General features: G+C 39.5%; 1 protein-coding gene across 1 annotated transcript; it reads left to right on the forward strand.

Annotated features, from left to right (window-relative positions):
- Positions 1 to 8,249: 8,249 nt before the first annotated feature.
- Positions 8,250 to 11,945, forward strand: LOC121878277 (zinc finger MYM-type protein 1-like; the record flags this gene model as incomplete). The annotated part of the gene is made up of 4 exons (XM_042384373.1): positions 8,250 to 8,323; positions 8,695 to 8,773; positions 9,465 to 9,483; positions 10,507 to 11,945. Coding segments are annotated over exons 1-4 (1,611 nt in total), but the record flags the coding sequence as incomplete, so codon positions are not given.
- Positions 11,946 to 12,609: the final 664 nt, after the last annotated feature.

A 12,609-nucleotide genomic window follows, 5' to 3' on the forward strand; every position in this document is an offset into this window, starting at 1 on the left:
CCTGACTTCGCTGGAGCAGCACTAGTGGTGTCGTAGCTGGCCACCTTGTTACAAGACAACTGCTTCTCTGCCAATCCTCGAGGGAGGACCAGGACGTCCTATATATTGGGAAGCGAGCCGTCAGGTTCAGCTGGCCTGGGGGGCGGCGAAGGGTCTCCTTACATTTGACCCCGCAAATGTGCGGTCAGGCCTGGACTTTTTCAGAACTATCTGGGAAAGTCATCAGGTGGGGCCATGTGTATATTGGGAGAGCAACCGTGAGAGTTCCCCTACACTTGACTTCCCAAACGTCGGGCCAGACTGGAGTTTCTGAGATGTAAGGAGAAGTCGTCAGGTGGGGCCGTGTAACACGAGAGGCCCTGGTTGGTTTGTGACCTGGCTAATTGTGAGGTCAGGTCCGGCCTTTGTTCAGAGAGTAGGTTATTGTATATCGGAAGAGGGTCAGCTGGTGCCTTCTTACATGTTTTGTTGGGGCCACATGTCACATGGGAGGGGAGCTAGTTGATTTACAATCCTTGGTCAACCGCAGAGTTACCCTATACTTTTGCCCTCGGCTAATGTCCGGTCAGACTGGAGTTTCTGAGATGTAAGCTGTGGTCTGACAACCCCTCACTACACTAATACCACCCTCACCACCACACCACCACTATGCCTCCTCTACCACTATTATAAATAACTTCTACCACGACTACTAATACCACCCTCACCACCACACCACCACTATGCCTCCTCTACTACACTATTATAAATAACTTCTTCTACCACGACTACTAATACCACCCTCACCACCACCACACCACCACTATGCCTCCTCTACCACTATTATAAATAACTTCTTCTACCACGACTACTAATACCACCCTCACCACCACACACCACCACTATGCCACCTCTACCACTATTATAAATAACTTCTTCTACCACGACTACTAATACCACCCTCACCACCACCACACCACCACTATGCCACCTCTACCACTATTATAAATAACTTCTTCTACCACGACTACTAATACCACCCTCACCACCACCACACCACCACTATGCCACCTCTACCACTATTATAAATAACTTCTTCTACCACGACTACTAATACCACCCTCACCACCACCACACCACCACTATGCCACCTCTACCACTATTATAAATAACTTCTTCTACCACGACTACTAATACCACCCTCACCACCACACCACCACTATGCCACCTCTACCACTATTATAAATAACTTCTTCTACCACGACTACTAATACCACCCTCACCACCACCACACCACCACTATGCCACCTTTACCACTATTATAAATAACTTCTTCTACCACGACTACTAATACCACCCTCACCACCACCACACCACCACTATGCCACCTCTACCACTATTATAAATAACTTCTTCTGCCACGACTACTAATACTACCCTCACCACCACACCACCACTATGCCACCTCTACCACTATTATAAATAACTTCTTCTGCCACGACTACTAATACCACCCTCACCACCACACCACCACTATGCCACCTCTACCACTATTATAAATAACTTCTTCTACCACGACTACTAATACCACCCTCACCACCACCACACCACCACCATGCCACCTCTACCACTATTATAAATAACTTCTACCACGACTACTAATACTCACTCCCTCACACCACCACCACTTCTACCACTATTATAAATAACTTCCACTACCACGACTACTAATACCACCCTCACCACCACCACACCACCACTATGCCACCTTTACCACTATTATAAATAACTTCTTCTACCACGACTACTAATACCACCCTCACCACCACACCACCACTATACCACCTCTACCACTATTATAAATAACTTCTTCTACCACGACTACTAATACTACCCTCACCACCACCACACCACCACTATGCCACCTTTACCACTATTATAAATAACTTCTTCTACCACGACTACTAATACTACCCTCACCACCACACCACCACTATGCCACCTTTACCACTATTATAAATAACTTCTTCTACCACGACTACTAATACTACCCTCACCACACCACCACCATACGACTCTACCACTATTATAAATAACTTCCGCTATCACGACTACTAATACTCATAATAATACCACCCTCACCACTACTACTACCACCACCACTATTATAACCACCACACCACCACCACCATACGACCTCTACCACTACCATACCACGTCTACCATTACTATAACTACCACACCTCCACCACTACTACTACTGCTTTCGCTAAAAAAAAATACCACAAAACATTTCAGCTCAACGCGCATCATCAGACACCAAGCTCCATCACTCGTCACGAAATCAACAAATCATCATACAGAACATCCTGAAAAAAAAAACCACCTTCACCCATCTTAACCATTACATAGATCGTCCTAGATAAAAAAAATAACGAGACTTGAAGCCCAAATATTACAGGTGAATAAACAGACGGGTGTATTTCCAGGAGGTTGTTTAATAATAACTTTCGAAGGTTAAATCAGCCTTGCTTACTTGCTTCCTGTCTTCTTACTCTTGTTCCTCCATCTACTCTTGTTCCTCCATTGACTCGTGTTTCTCCTCTTCCTCCTCCTATTCTTGTTCCTCCTCCTCCCACTCCTCCCTCTTTCTTCACCATCTTTTCTTGATCCTTCTCATCCTATCGTTCCTCCTTTCCTCATCTTCTCTTCCTCCTCTTTTTCTTTCTTTATCCCTTCTCCTATCCCTCCTCCTCCTCATTCTACTCCTCCTACTTCTCCAATTCCTTTCTTCTTCTCTTCCTCCTCATCTACACCCTTATCCCCCTCCTCCCACCTCCACCAAATCAACAGTCCTCACCTTACTCCAGCTTCCAAGACCATGAGACAGTTAACACACACAATTACCACCTCCCAACGCCTCGGAACTGAAGTCAATATAAACTCTATTAGGTAAGGCTAGGTTAGGCTAGACTAGGCTAGGTTAGGCTAGACTAGGCTAGGTTAGGTTAGGTTAGGTTTGGTTAAAAGGTGACACATCCCTGGCTATAAGGCGACACATCCCTAGGTACAAGATTTTAGATCCTTGACTTTAAGGGCTCATATAAAGTCACACATCACAAAGTCACACATCTCTGGACCTGTACCTGAGGAGTGGCTGCTATTAATTACCTGTCCTACAATATACAAACCACCTTACAAACTTCAATCATATACCGTATATCGTTGTTCCTCGTAGCGCCAACATTACGGTAGATGTAGAGCCAAAGTATGGGCCTACTATACGAGTGCCGTCCTGCCGTTAGTAAGTATATCAAGGGTATACCGGGATTGACCTATCCATTTAGTACAGATGTTACTAATTATATCATACTATACCGAGAAAACACCTGTGGTAAGTATATAACATTCTTCAAGTTATATTTCACATTATGAACTTGTGTACTTATTAACTTTATTAAACTTGTTACGCGCTTAAAGACCTTATTTGTTGAACCGCAGTGGTAACGTTACAACGAGAACGTTAACTGAGGATAGAACCCAAATCACAAGGCAAGAGAACTATATTAAAACAACACCACAAGCTTCATGACTCGCTAACGAACACACACACACTCGACACCTTCAGGAGTCTGAGTTAACACGCGAAAACTCGCCTGACCCAAGTTACAGGAACAAGCGGGGTCATGAATAGGTCAAGTTGTAAATGAAGCTAAACTTTCGCGTAAAAACCACCCCATTTGTTCAATATTTTACCAACATTTAAATCAATTCTGTGATAGTTGTCTAGGCCGTGATTGACTATGGTAATAAAATGTTTACATCACGTGGGTTAGTAAGGCATTGGTGTTCCTTAATCCTAGTATCGTGTTCTCGAGCAGTTTCACCCATGCAGATTATATCAGGAGTCCTTGCCGGGGATGGTACCGTCTCTACCTGAGCCATACCTCCCTCAAGCGTTATCCTATAAAAGGTGAATGGATCTTATTGTTGTTGAATACTTGAAGGTAATCTGTGTTGCCATCTAACACCTTAATGGTTCCAGGTATTGAAGGCTAAGCTCAAGTAGTTTTTTGGTTCCTGTATGGACGATCAGTAGAAGCAAACAGCTGGTCATTTAAAATATACTTGTTTTATGAATCGATCTGGATATTTTACTTCATAGTCTTTTCTATGATACTGAAATTTTTGTCATTACGATGAACAAAACTGTACAATCAGAAGGCTTCGTTAACACAAGGGAGAAATTACCGACAATCAGGAAGAATAATGACGGGAGAAGTTAATGGCTTTAGAAACAATACTGTGAAAGCTTCCTGTACACCGTAACATAAGGACAACGTTTACTAATAACAAACTCATCTTTAAAATGGCAGACAATCATTCCATTTCAACCTTTGCATTAACACCTGATCATCAGGACACCGATAAAAGGTGTAAAAAATATCTAAAAAAACATTTGATAAAAAAAAATTCTAAACATAAGGAAACCGGAGACGTGTAGCGGCGACCCTGACACAAAAAAATTCATTAATGTTGTTTAATTCAGGGACACAGCGGTGCTCCTAAACCCTTACTAAGATAACTAATTAATAAAAGATAACGAAATGAAAGAAAAACAAAACATGGGAAATAACACGTGTCAAAATGCACACTGGAGATGGTTAACTTCCGTCTCGAATAACTTAACGTCATCAACACAAAACTTCGTAAAATTAAGTCATCATAACTAATCATCCTGCTAATATACAACCCTTAACTACCGCAATGTTTCAGATAACAATTAACAATAAACACAATCGATACTTTTTCCCACCGCCAGTATCAAAAATCCTCGACTGAATAATTCTGTTAGATCATAAAGACACACCAGTTATATACTCTTTGGCGGATCCTTAATTGTTAGACAAATAAGGAGTTAAAGGAACCTTATTATGATTACCATTTGCGACGTAGGTTTTTAGATTTCCACTCATGGGATCAAACCATCATGTGAAGAGCGAGCGAGTCCATCATCTCCGTTTTTTAACCTCCACCGATGATGGCAACAGACCTACTCGCCTTTATTGGATATGATGATCAAGATTAAAATATTCTTTCTGAAGCTGATCCAGTGTAAAGATGAGATGGTCTTGGATTGGAAATTGAGGGCTTGACAGTGATCCTACAACACAATGACTCATACAGCTGGGATATGAGATTATATTTACCATTAACCAAAAACGTGATAATATCCAAAACAATGTTGGTATGTGACAGAAGATACTCAAATTTATTACATTAGTTTCTTATATATGAATTCTTAAAACTGACCCTTGAGCACCGTATTACTTTAAACTCTCTCACTACCGAGATCCTAAGTTTCCTGGTGCTGGCTAACTGGCTAAATCTACTCCAACACCTTACTCTTAATTTCTCGTTTTAAAAAGAACCTTAAATAAGTCAGAGTAAATACATTAATACTTCATGTCAACACCCAAGACACTGCTACACTTCTTGAACCTCACCTTCGACATTGTTAACCTTTCCTTAATGATGGACAGGTGAACCACAAAACGACAAAAGGTATTTAAGTTTATCATTCACTGTAATATACAATCATTAGGCCCTTAGATGGATACATATATTGCTCTTCTGTATTCATTAACAGTAAGATTCACCCTCGTTAAATATTAATAGGCGAGACGGGTGTTTACAGCACTCCACACCATCATTTACTCTACACAGGAGAAACTGGCAAGTAACTTGACATTAAGATTCACTAAAAGAGATATAGCATTAAATCATGTAATATACAGTGTTATGTTTAATCACGTTAAGATGAATAAAGTAAAATATTATAAGAAAAATGTAAAAACGTGGTGATCTAGAACAGTAAAATCGACTCCCATTCAAACAGCAAAGAAAATCATCAGTATGTATATGAAATAAACCCGTTAATTGACGCCATTACCCGACTCTCACCTGTCACAATACCTTAATCTCAGTCTCCACACGTTATCACACTCCTGGAGCTGTTATTGTGACCTTTCCTTGAACTCTTGTCGCTACCCAACCTCTGGCTTCACGTGACTGATTTTCATTACATTATTATGTTACATGAGGAGGTAAATACCTATTAGTACACTGATACTATTTAAGACATACGTCCATAGGTGAATCTTATGAATATCATGAACCTACATTTTATTACTATAAGTCATTTTACTAATAATATGTTGTATAAATTGAGTAAAAAACATTATTTTCTAGTTTACTACGTATGCACCTTATTTATGTTCTCGAATATAAAACAAAAATATTCTCACCAAAAATGTTTTCTTAATATTGTCACCGAAACTGGGAATAAAACTTCGATTTTCTGATTTTTATTTTATTGCATATATCTTTTCAAAACACATTCACGCCAGCGCCTAGGTGAATGGCCGAGAGTCTAATCAATATGCACTGGACGACTGACTGTAAATATGTACAGACTTGTGACAGACTTCAAAAAAATATTTGGTTCCAAAATCTGGCCTATAGACCCTCCCTTCTCCCCCTCAGTCTGCCTCCCCTTCTTTCCGGGCAGGTCGGGCCCTGATTGGCTATGTTAGGTCCCGAACATAACTACAAGGCCCTAGATCGCTGGCTACAAGGTCCTATTTACCTGACTGCAAGGCCCGTAATCCCTGACTACAAGGTCCTATTTACCTGACTGCAAGGCCCGTAATCCCTGACTACAAGATCCTATATCTCTGACTACAAGGTCCTATATCTGACTACAAGCTCCTATATCCCTGACTACAAGGTCCTTTATCCCTGACTACAAGGTCCTATATCCCTGACTACAAGGTCCTATATCCCTGACTACAAGGTCCTATATCCCTGACTACAAGGCCCTATATCCCTAACTACAGGTCCTAGATCCTAAAAGAGGTACTCAGTTCTACAACAAATAGGAGGCCCTTCATCCGCACCTATACAGTCCCTAAACCCCTGTATACGGCCCTAAAATCAATCCCGGTTCTATATCTCTCGTTCCCTGGCTATATACAGTAACCCTGAATCCCTGACCCCACACACAGAGTCCTACATATCCCTGTGTATGCTAACTTAGATCCCTGGGATGTACGGCGCCACGGCCCTGTAACAGCCGCCGTCAGCAGCCACCGAGACTAGCGGAGACCGTCAGGGAGCCAGCCATCACGAGGCTCTGGCCAGGCCACCGTCAACCTTCCTATGACTCCCAATGTTTCCTTCACCTAATTTAAATAACAATCCTACGGAAGTACATTTCTAATATACGTATATTTTTTATAGGTATAGACAACTACCCAAAATATATCCCCCATGAAGATATCATTATAAATGCTTCCATTATATGTTTTTCCCCCATATTGCTTTGGTGTTTGGTTGACACTTCACCTTCAACAGTTTAAAAATGTATTTTATTGAATGAAATAATATTTATGCTGTAAATGCTGCAGACAAGGTGTATAACCCATCATGTCACAAAATGACTAAAAATGCTGAAAATTTTAGTCATTTCGCGAAATCTTAACGACTAAAACCAAACTTAATCTAACATGCCTGAATTTTTTTACAGTCAAATTGTGTACATGTAATACTAATACCTGTTTCAAGTTGTTTAGCGAAATTACTATTATTTTCAGTTATTTCTTGAAATAAATGATTACACAGTTTGATTGTAACATATAAACACATTTCTAACATATATTCCAACTTCTGTATGACCCTAAGATACCGATCAATGGAGAAAAAAAATATTAAGGGAAGCAGAAGAACAAGGTAATAATTATCTCGTCTTCTTGGGGGAAAATCTTCGTTGAAGACGTGAACAGCATGTGTGTGTGTGTGTGTGTGTGTGTGTGTGTGTGTGTGTGTGTGTGTGTGTGTGTGTAAGAATAAAAGAATAAAATCACCATAGTCATTTTCGTCGTCTTCACCATCACTATCATCCTCATCTTCATCACACCATCATCACCATCATTCTTCATCATTATCACCACAACGGTATTGTTGTTATCATCACTCGTATTTCACCCTACACTCGGGTTGGTGTCGAACATCAAAACACCTCCCCCAGCATGTTAAGACCTCGACACCCTACCCCCTCAAGGGTATACACCACTACCTAAAACACCCACCCGAGTATACACAATAGTTAAGGGTCTACAGCTACCTAAAACACCCACCCGAGTATACACAATAGTTAAGGGTCTACAACTACCTAAAACACCCACCCGAGTACACAGATACACTTGCTGATGAATTTGAAGCAAGCAGACAAGTGCAAACAGACACTAGCCAATCCATTGTCATCCAAGATGAGATGTACCAGGTAAAACATGTATATGGAGCAAGTAACAAGATCACTAGATTACAAGATGTTGTACAGAAACTGCTACACTAAGGTTATGATATAAGTACCCCTGGCAGTATACATGAGAATCTTACAAAATAGAACCTTTTAGGACAGCTCCAAGCACAATGAAAAAGTAATGGCACAGAACTTTATCTCGGATTCAAGATAGCTGATAAAACTAAAGCTGTATCCACATTTCGCATCTAGTACCTAAGCAAACTTATATGAACCGAATTAAAATTTGTACTGGAAATACTCTATATCACTAAACGCCACACTATCAAGACCATTGAATTCTGATAAACACCATTTGTGACCTTTACTCTGTAATCTTTTGTACGCTACAGCTCACTTACAGTACAAGATGAGTATGGGATGCACAATAAACTAGCTGCCGTCCGTGGCAAATTTCAAACACACGTTCAGGTACGCGTGTAATGTCCTCTATCAATGCAATGAAAATAGGCAACGGACCAACAGAGCCTCAGTCAAGACAAAACAAAAGATCCTCATGTCAGTCATAATACCTATTCAGTTCTAAAGTAACCTAACCCAAAAATTAGGGAATCCAGTCCTAATTACTCCCCTTAGTAGGTTCACAGTAGACCTATCTGATCGGACACATTTAGGGAACCTTCTACAGGGATTCGAACCCGTAATTAGCAAGGCCAGGAATTTCACTCAACACTTCTATATCGTGGTTCTGGCTGCCTCATTATCCAAGCTGCCACGAGTTACCTGTTTCTGTTGTTTATATGTATGTCTGTGTCTCAACAGCTAATGTCTTTAAGCATACACTGTGCTCTAAAGTGCGTCCATACACTAGACAACTTCACAAACCTCCATCTAACGGCCTTCCCTTTCCATATAATCCGTTATATGGAGATTCCACTGTACTATCAAAAGTTACAGAAAACGACACTGTACAGCCATTAAACTGACCAAATAGGAGACATTTAAGGTTATTTAGATATTCACTGCTCTCTCCTTGTTGATGTATAATGTATCATTACGCTTTACCAACTAAGGTATTTATACATGTATTCCGGGTTAACAAATACACTAGTCATCAACGATAAAAAATTAAAGAGATAAATCTATTTGGTTTCTCTTGCAGCCTATGGCCCGAAGAGCAAGTGTGAATAGAATAAATTAGGTTCGTCTTCCTTCAAACAATTTAATAATTTCCACATAAATCATCACTTATTTAATGTCAATTGAATCCAAAGTAATACCGAATCCAAAGTAATACCGAATCCAAAGTAATAATTCTCGTTTTCTCTGTTTCAAAGTTCAATCCAACAAAGGTATTTGGTCACGCCATTGTTCTTTATATTTCACTTCAAATAAATACATCAGTTAGATTTCTCATCCTTGGACTTTCAGCTCGGAGAAAACATTTAAGTTTTTTTCTAAAGCCCCAATCAAAGGGATTTTTCAGCACAGGTGTTCGTCTATTAAAAGCCAGCAAAGGTAATTAACTAACAGGTAATCACGTGTTGAAGGCATAGTACCACTATTTAACATATCAACTTAAACATACTGTTAGCTAATTAATTTCTTTCAATCTGAACCTTATGACCAGTTCAAATAATTATACAGGTATATAAAAGTATTCACTTCTTTATAATAATTCATAAATACATCATTGTAATTTATCATGTCAGTAGTTAGTCATTTTCAATAGATATTTCAAGACAAAAATACACTATCACACACACACACACACACACACACACACATGTATAGATATGTACATACCAAGATATGTGAAAACGCCTGACGCCAGGACTCTTGTTCAGGGCCGGCTTTAAGCCTATTTGACCAATTTAATCAAATTGGGCCCCGCGCCGCAAGGGGGCCCCGCACACACGTGTGTTAGTTTTAAACTGTATACGATACAAGGTTGTATGAGCATGAAAATTCTAAAAACCATTTGGAAGCCACATGGCAATTCTGGGAGTTATACCAAAGACATTATAGTTGACAGACTATTGACAAAGAACGTGAACTAACTATTAATAAACATGCAAAGTACTGGCAGCAAGTATTCAAAAGGCTAGTGGCAATAGTGCAGTTTCTTGCTGAGAGAAATCTAGCGTTAAGAGGGACAGAAGAAAAAGTTGGTAATGAGAGTGTACACAATGGAAACTTTTTAGGTTTAGTGGAGCTGTTTGCAAAGTTTGACTCTGTTCTTGAAGAACATTTACGTAAAGTCAAGGCCAACGAAATTCATAATCACTATTTAGGAAAAGATACTCAGAATGAACTACTAGACATTATGGCTACAGCTGTTTTGAATGAGATACTGAATCGCGTAAAAGCAGCTAAGTACTATGCCATAATTTTAGACTGCACACCTGACTTGAGCCACCAGGAGCAAATGTCTCTAACGATCAGGTATGTTTCTGATGGCAACTTGGCTCCTTCAGGTGTTTATGAACATTTCATACAGTTTATGCAGGTTGAAAGTAGCACAGGAGAAAATTTATATAAAACATTATTAAACACACTAGAGGAATTAAAATTGGATGTGAAAGACATTCGAGGCCAAGGTTATGACAACGGTAGCAACATGAAAGGTCACACATCGGGAGTACAAGCACGGCTGTTGCAGGATAATCCAAGAGCCTTCTTTGTACTCTGCGCATGTCACAATTATAACCTGTTACTAGGAGATGTAGCCAAGTGCTGTCCAGATGCTATAACATTTTTTGGGATCTTGCAAAGGATCTACATAATGTTCTCAGCATCAACAAAGAGGTGGGCAGTTTTTAAGAAACATGTACCTGGGTTATCAGTGAAACCCTTGAGCGACACAAGGTGGGAGTGTCGGATTGATAGTGTTAAAGCTATTCGTTATCAGGTTGGAGAAGTATATGATGCACTTGTGGAAACATCAGAGATAACAGATGAGCCCAAGGTAAAAGCAGAGACAGAAGGTTTAGCAAACCAGCTAAAAGACTATAAATTTTTAGTTTCTTTGATATTTTGGCATGATTTACTTTTTAAAGTTAACTATGTTAGCAAGGAACTACAAGGTAAAACAAAGGACATTGATGAAGGCATGGAGTCATTTGAAAAACTATTATCATGGCTAAGAAAATATAGAGAGAGTGGTTTTAATGATGTCCTAATAGGCGCAAATGATTTGGCTGAAGCTGTTGAATTACCACTAGAATTTAGGAAATTTCAAGATAAACGACTACAAAGAAGGAAGAGAATGTTTTCATATGAGGCAAAAGATCAAGCTTTCGATGATCCAAAAGAAGCATATAGAGTTCAGTGCTTTACCTTAGTGCTAGACAAAGCTATTCAATCTCTAGAATCTAGATTTATGCAGCTTAAAAGCCATATAAAATTATTTGGATTTTTAAATAACTTTCAGGGCTTACAAAAGGCAGAAATAAGGAAACACACAGTAGACCTTGAAGCAGCTTTAATTGACACCAAACTAAAACAGAACACTGATGTAGAGGTAGGTACTGTAACAAGTAAAGATGTAGATGGTTATCTGTTGGCTGAAGAACTTGAAGCTCTGAAAACTTTTCTGCCCACCAGTGTCGCCAAGCCCCAAGCCCTGTTTGAATACCTGGTAGTAAACAATCGATTCACTGCATTTCCTAATGTTTTTGTTGCTTTGAGAATTTACTTAACAATGCCCGTAACAGTCGCATCGGGTGAGAGAAGTTTTTCTAAACTAAAACTGATTAAAACATACTTACGGTCAACAATTTCACAAGAAAGACTAAACAATTTGGCGATGCTATCTATAGAAAGTGACATTACCAAAACCCTTGACTTTAAAATGATTTTGAAAGATTTTGCAAATAAAAAAGCCAGAAAAGTGTGTTTCTAAAAGGTCCGTGCATAAACAGTTTGTCTGTAATTGTCTTAACTTGTAATAAAAAATCAAAACTTTTATACTGTTTTTAAACTTTTAGTATATCAAGTAATTAATGCTTTTTGGCTAAGGCGGGCATACTACACGAAATATAAAACATCAATCTTCGACTTTGTAGAGTAGAGGGCCCCACTATCAATTTTCTAATTGGGCCCCGCAATTCCTAGCACCGGCCCTGCTCTTGTTACCATTCATTGTACCATTTATTCACATGTCTGTATTACTACATATTATTATAGCATGTCTGATATCTATGCTTATGTCTAATGCCTATGTTCATTTACTATGTCCCGATGTACTATGTCTGTACCGCGCTAGTCGAGTAATTAGAAGACCTCATTTATTGTCCTAGTAATGT

Source organism: Homarus americanus, unplaced genomic scaffold (assembly GCF_018991925.1).
Source record: "Homarus americanus isolate GMGI-L3 unplaced genomic scaffold, GMGI_Hamer_2.0 scaffold45236, whole genome shotgun sequence".
Classification (NCBI taxonomy): Eukaryota; Metazoa; Arthropoda; class Malacostraca; order Decapoda; family Nephropidae; genus Homarus; species Homarus americanus.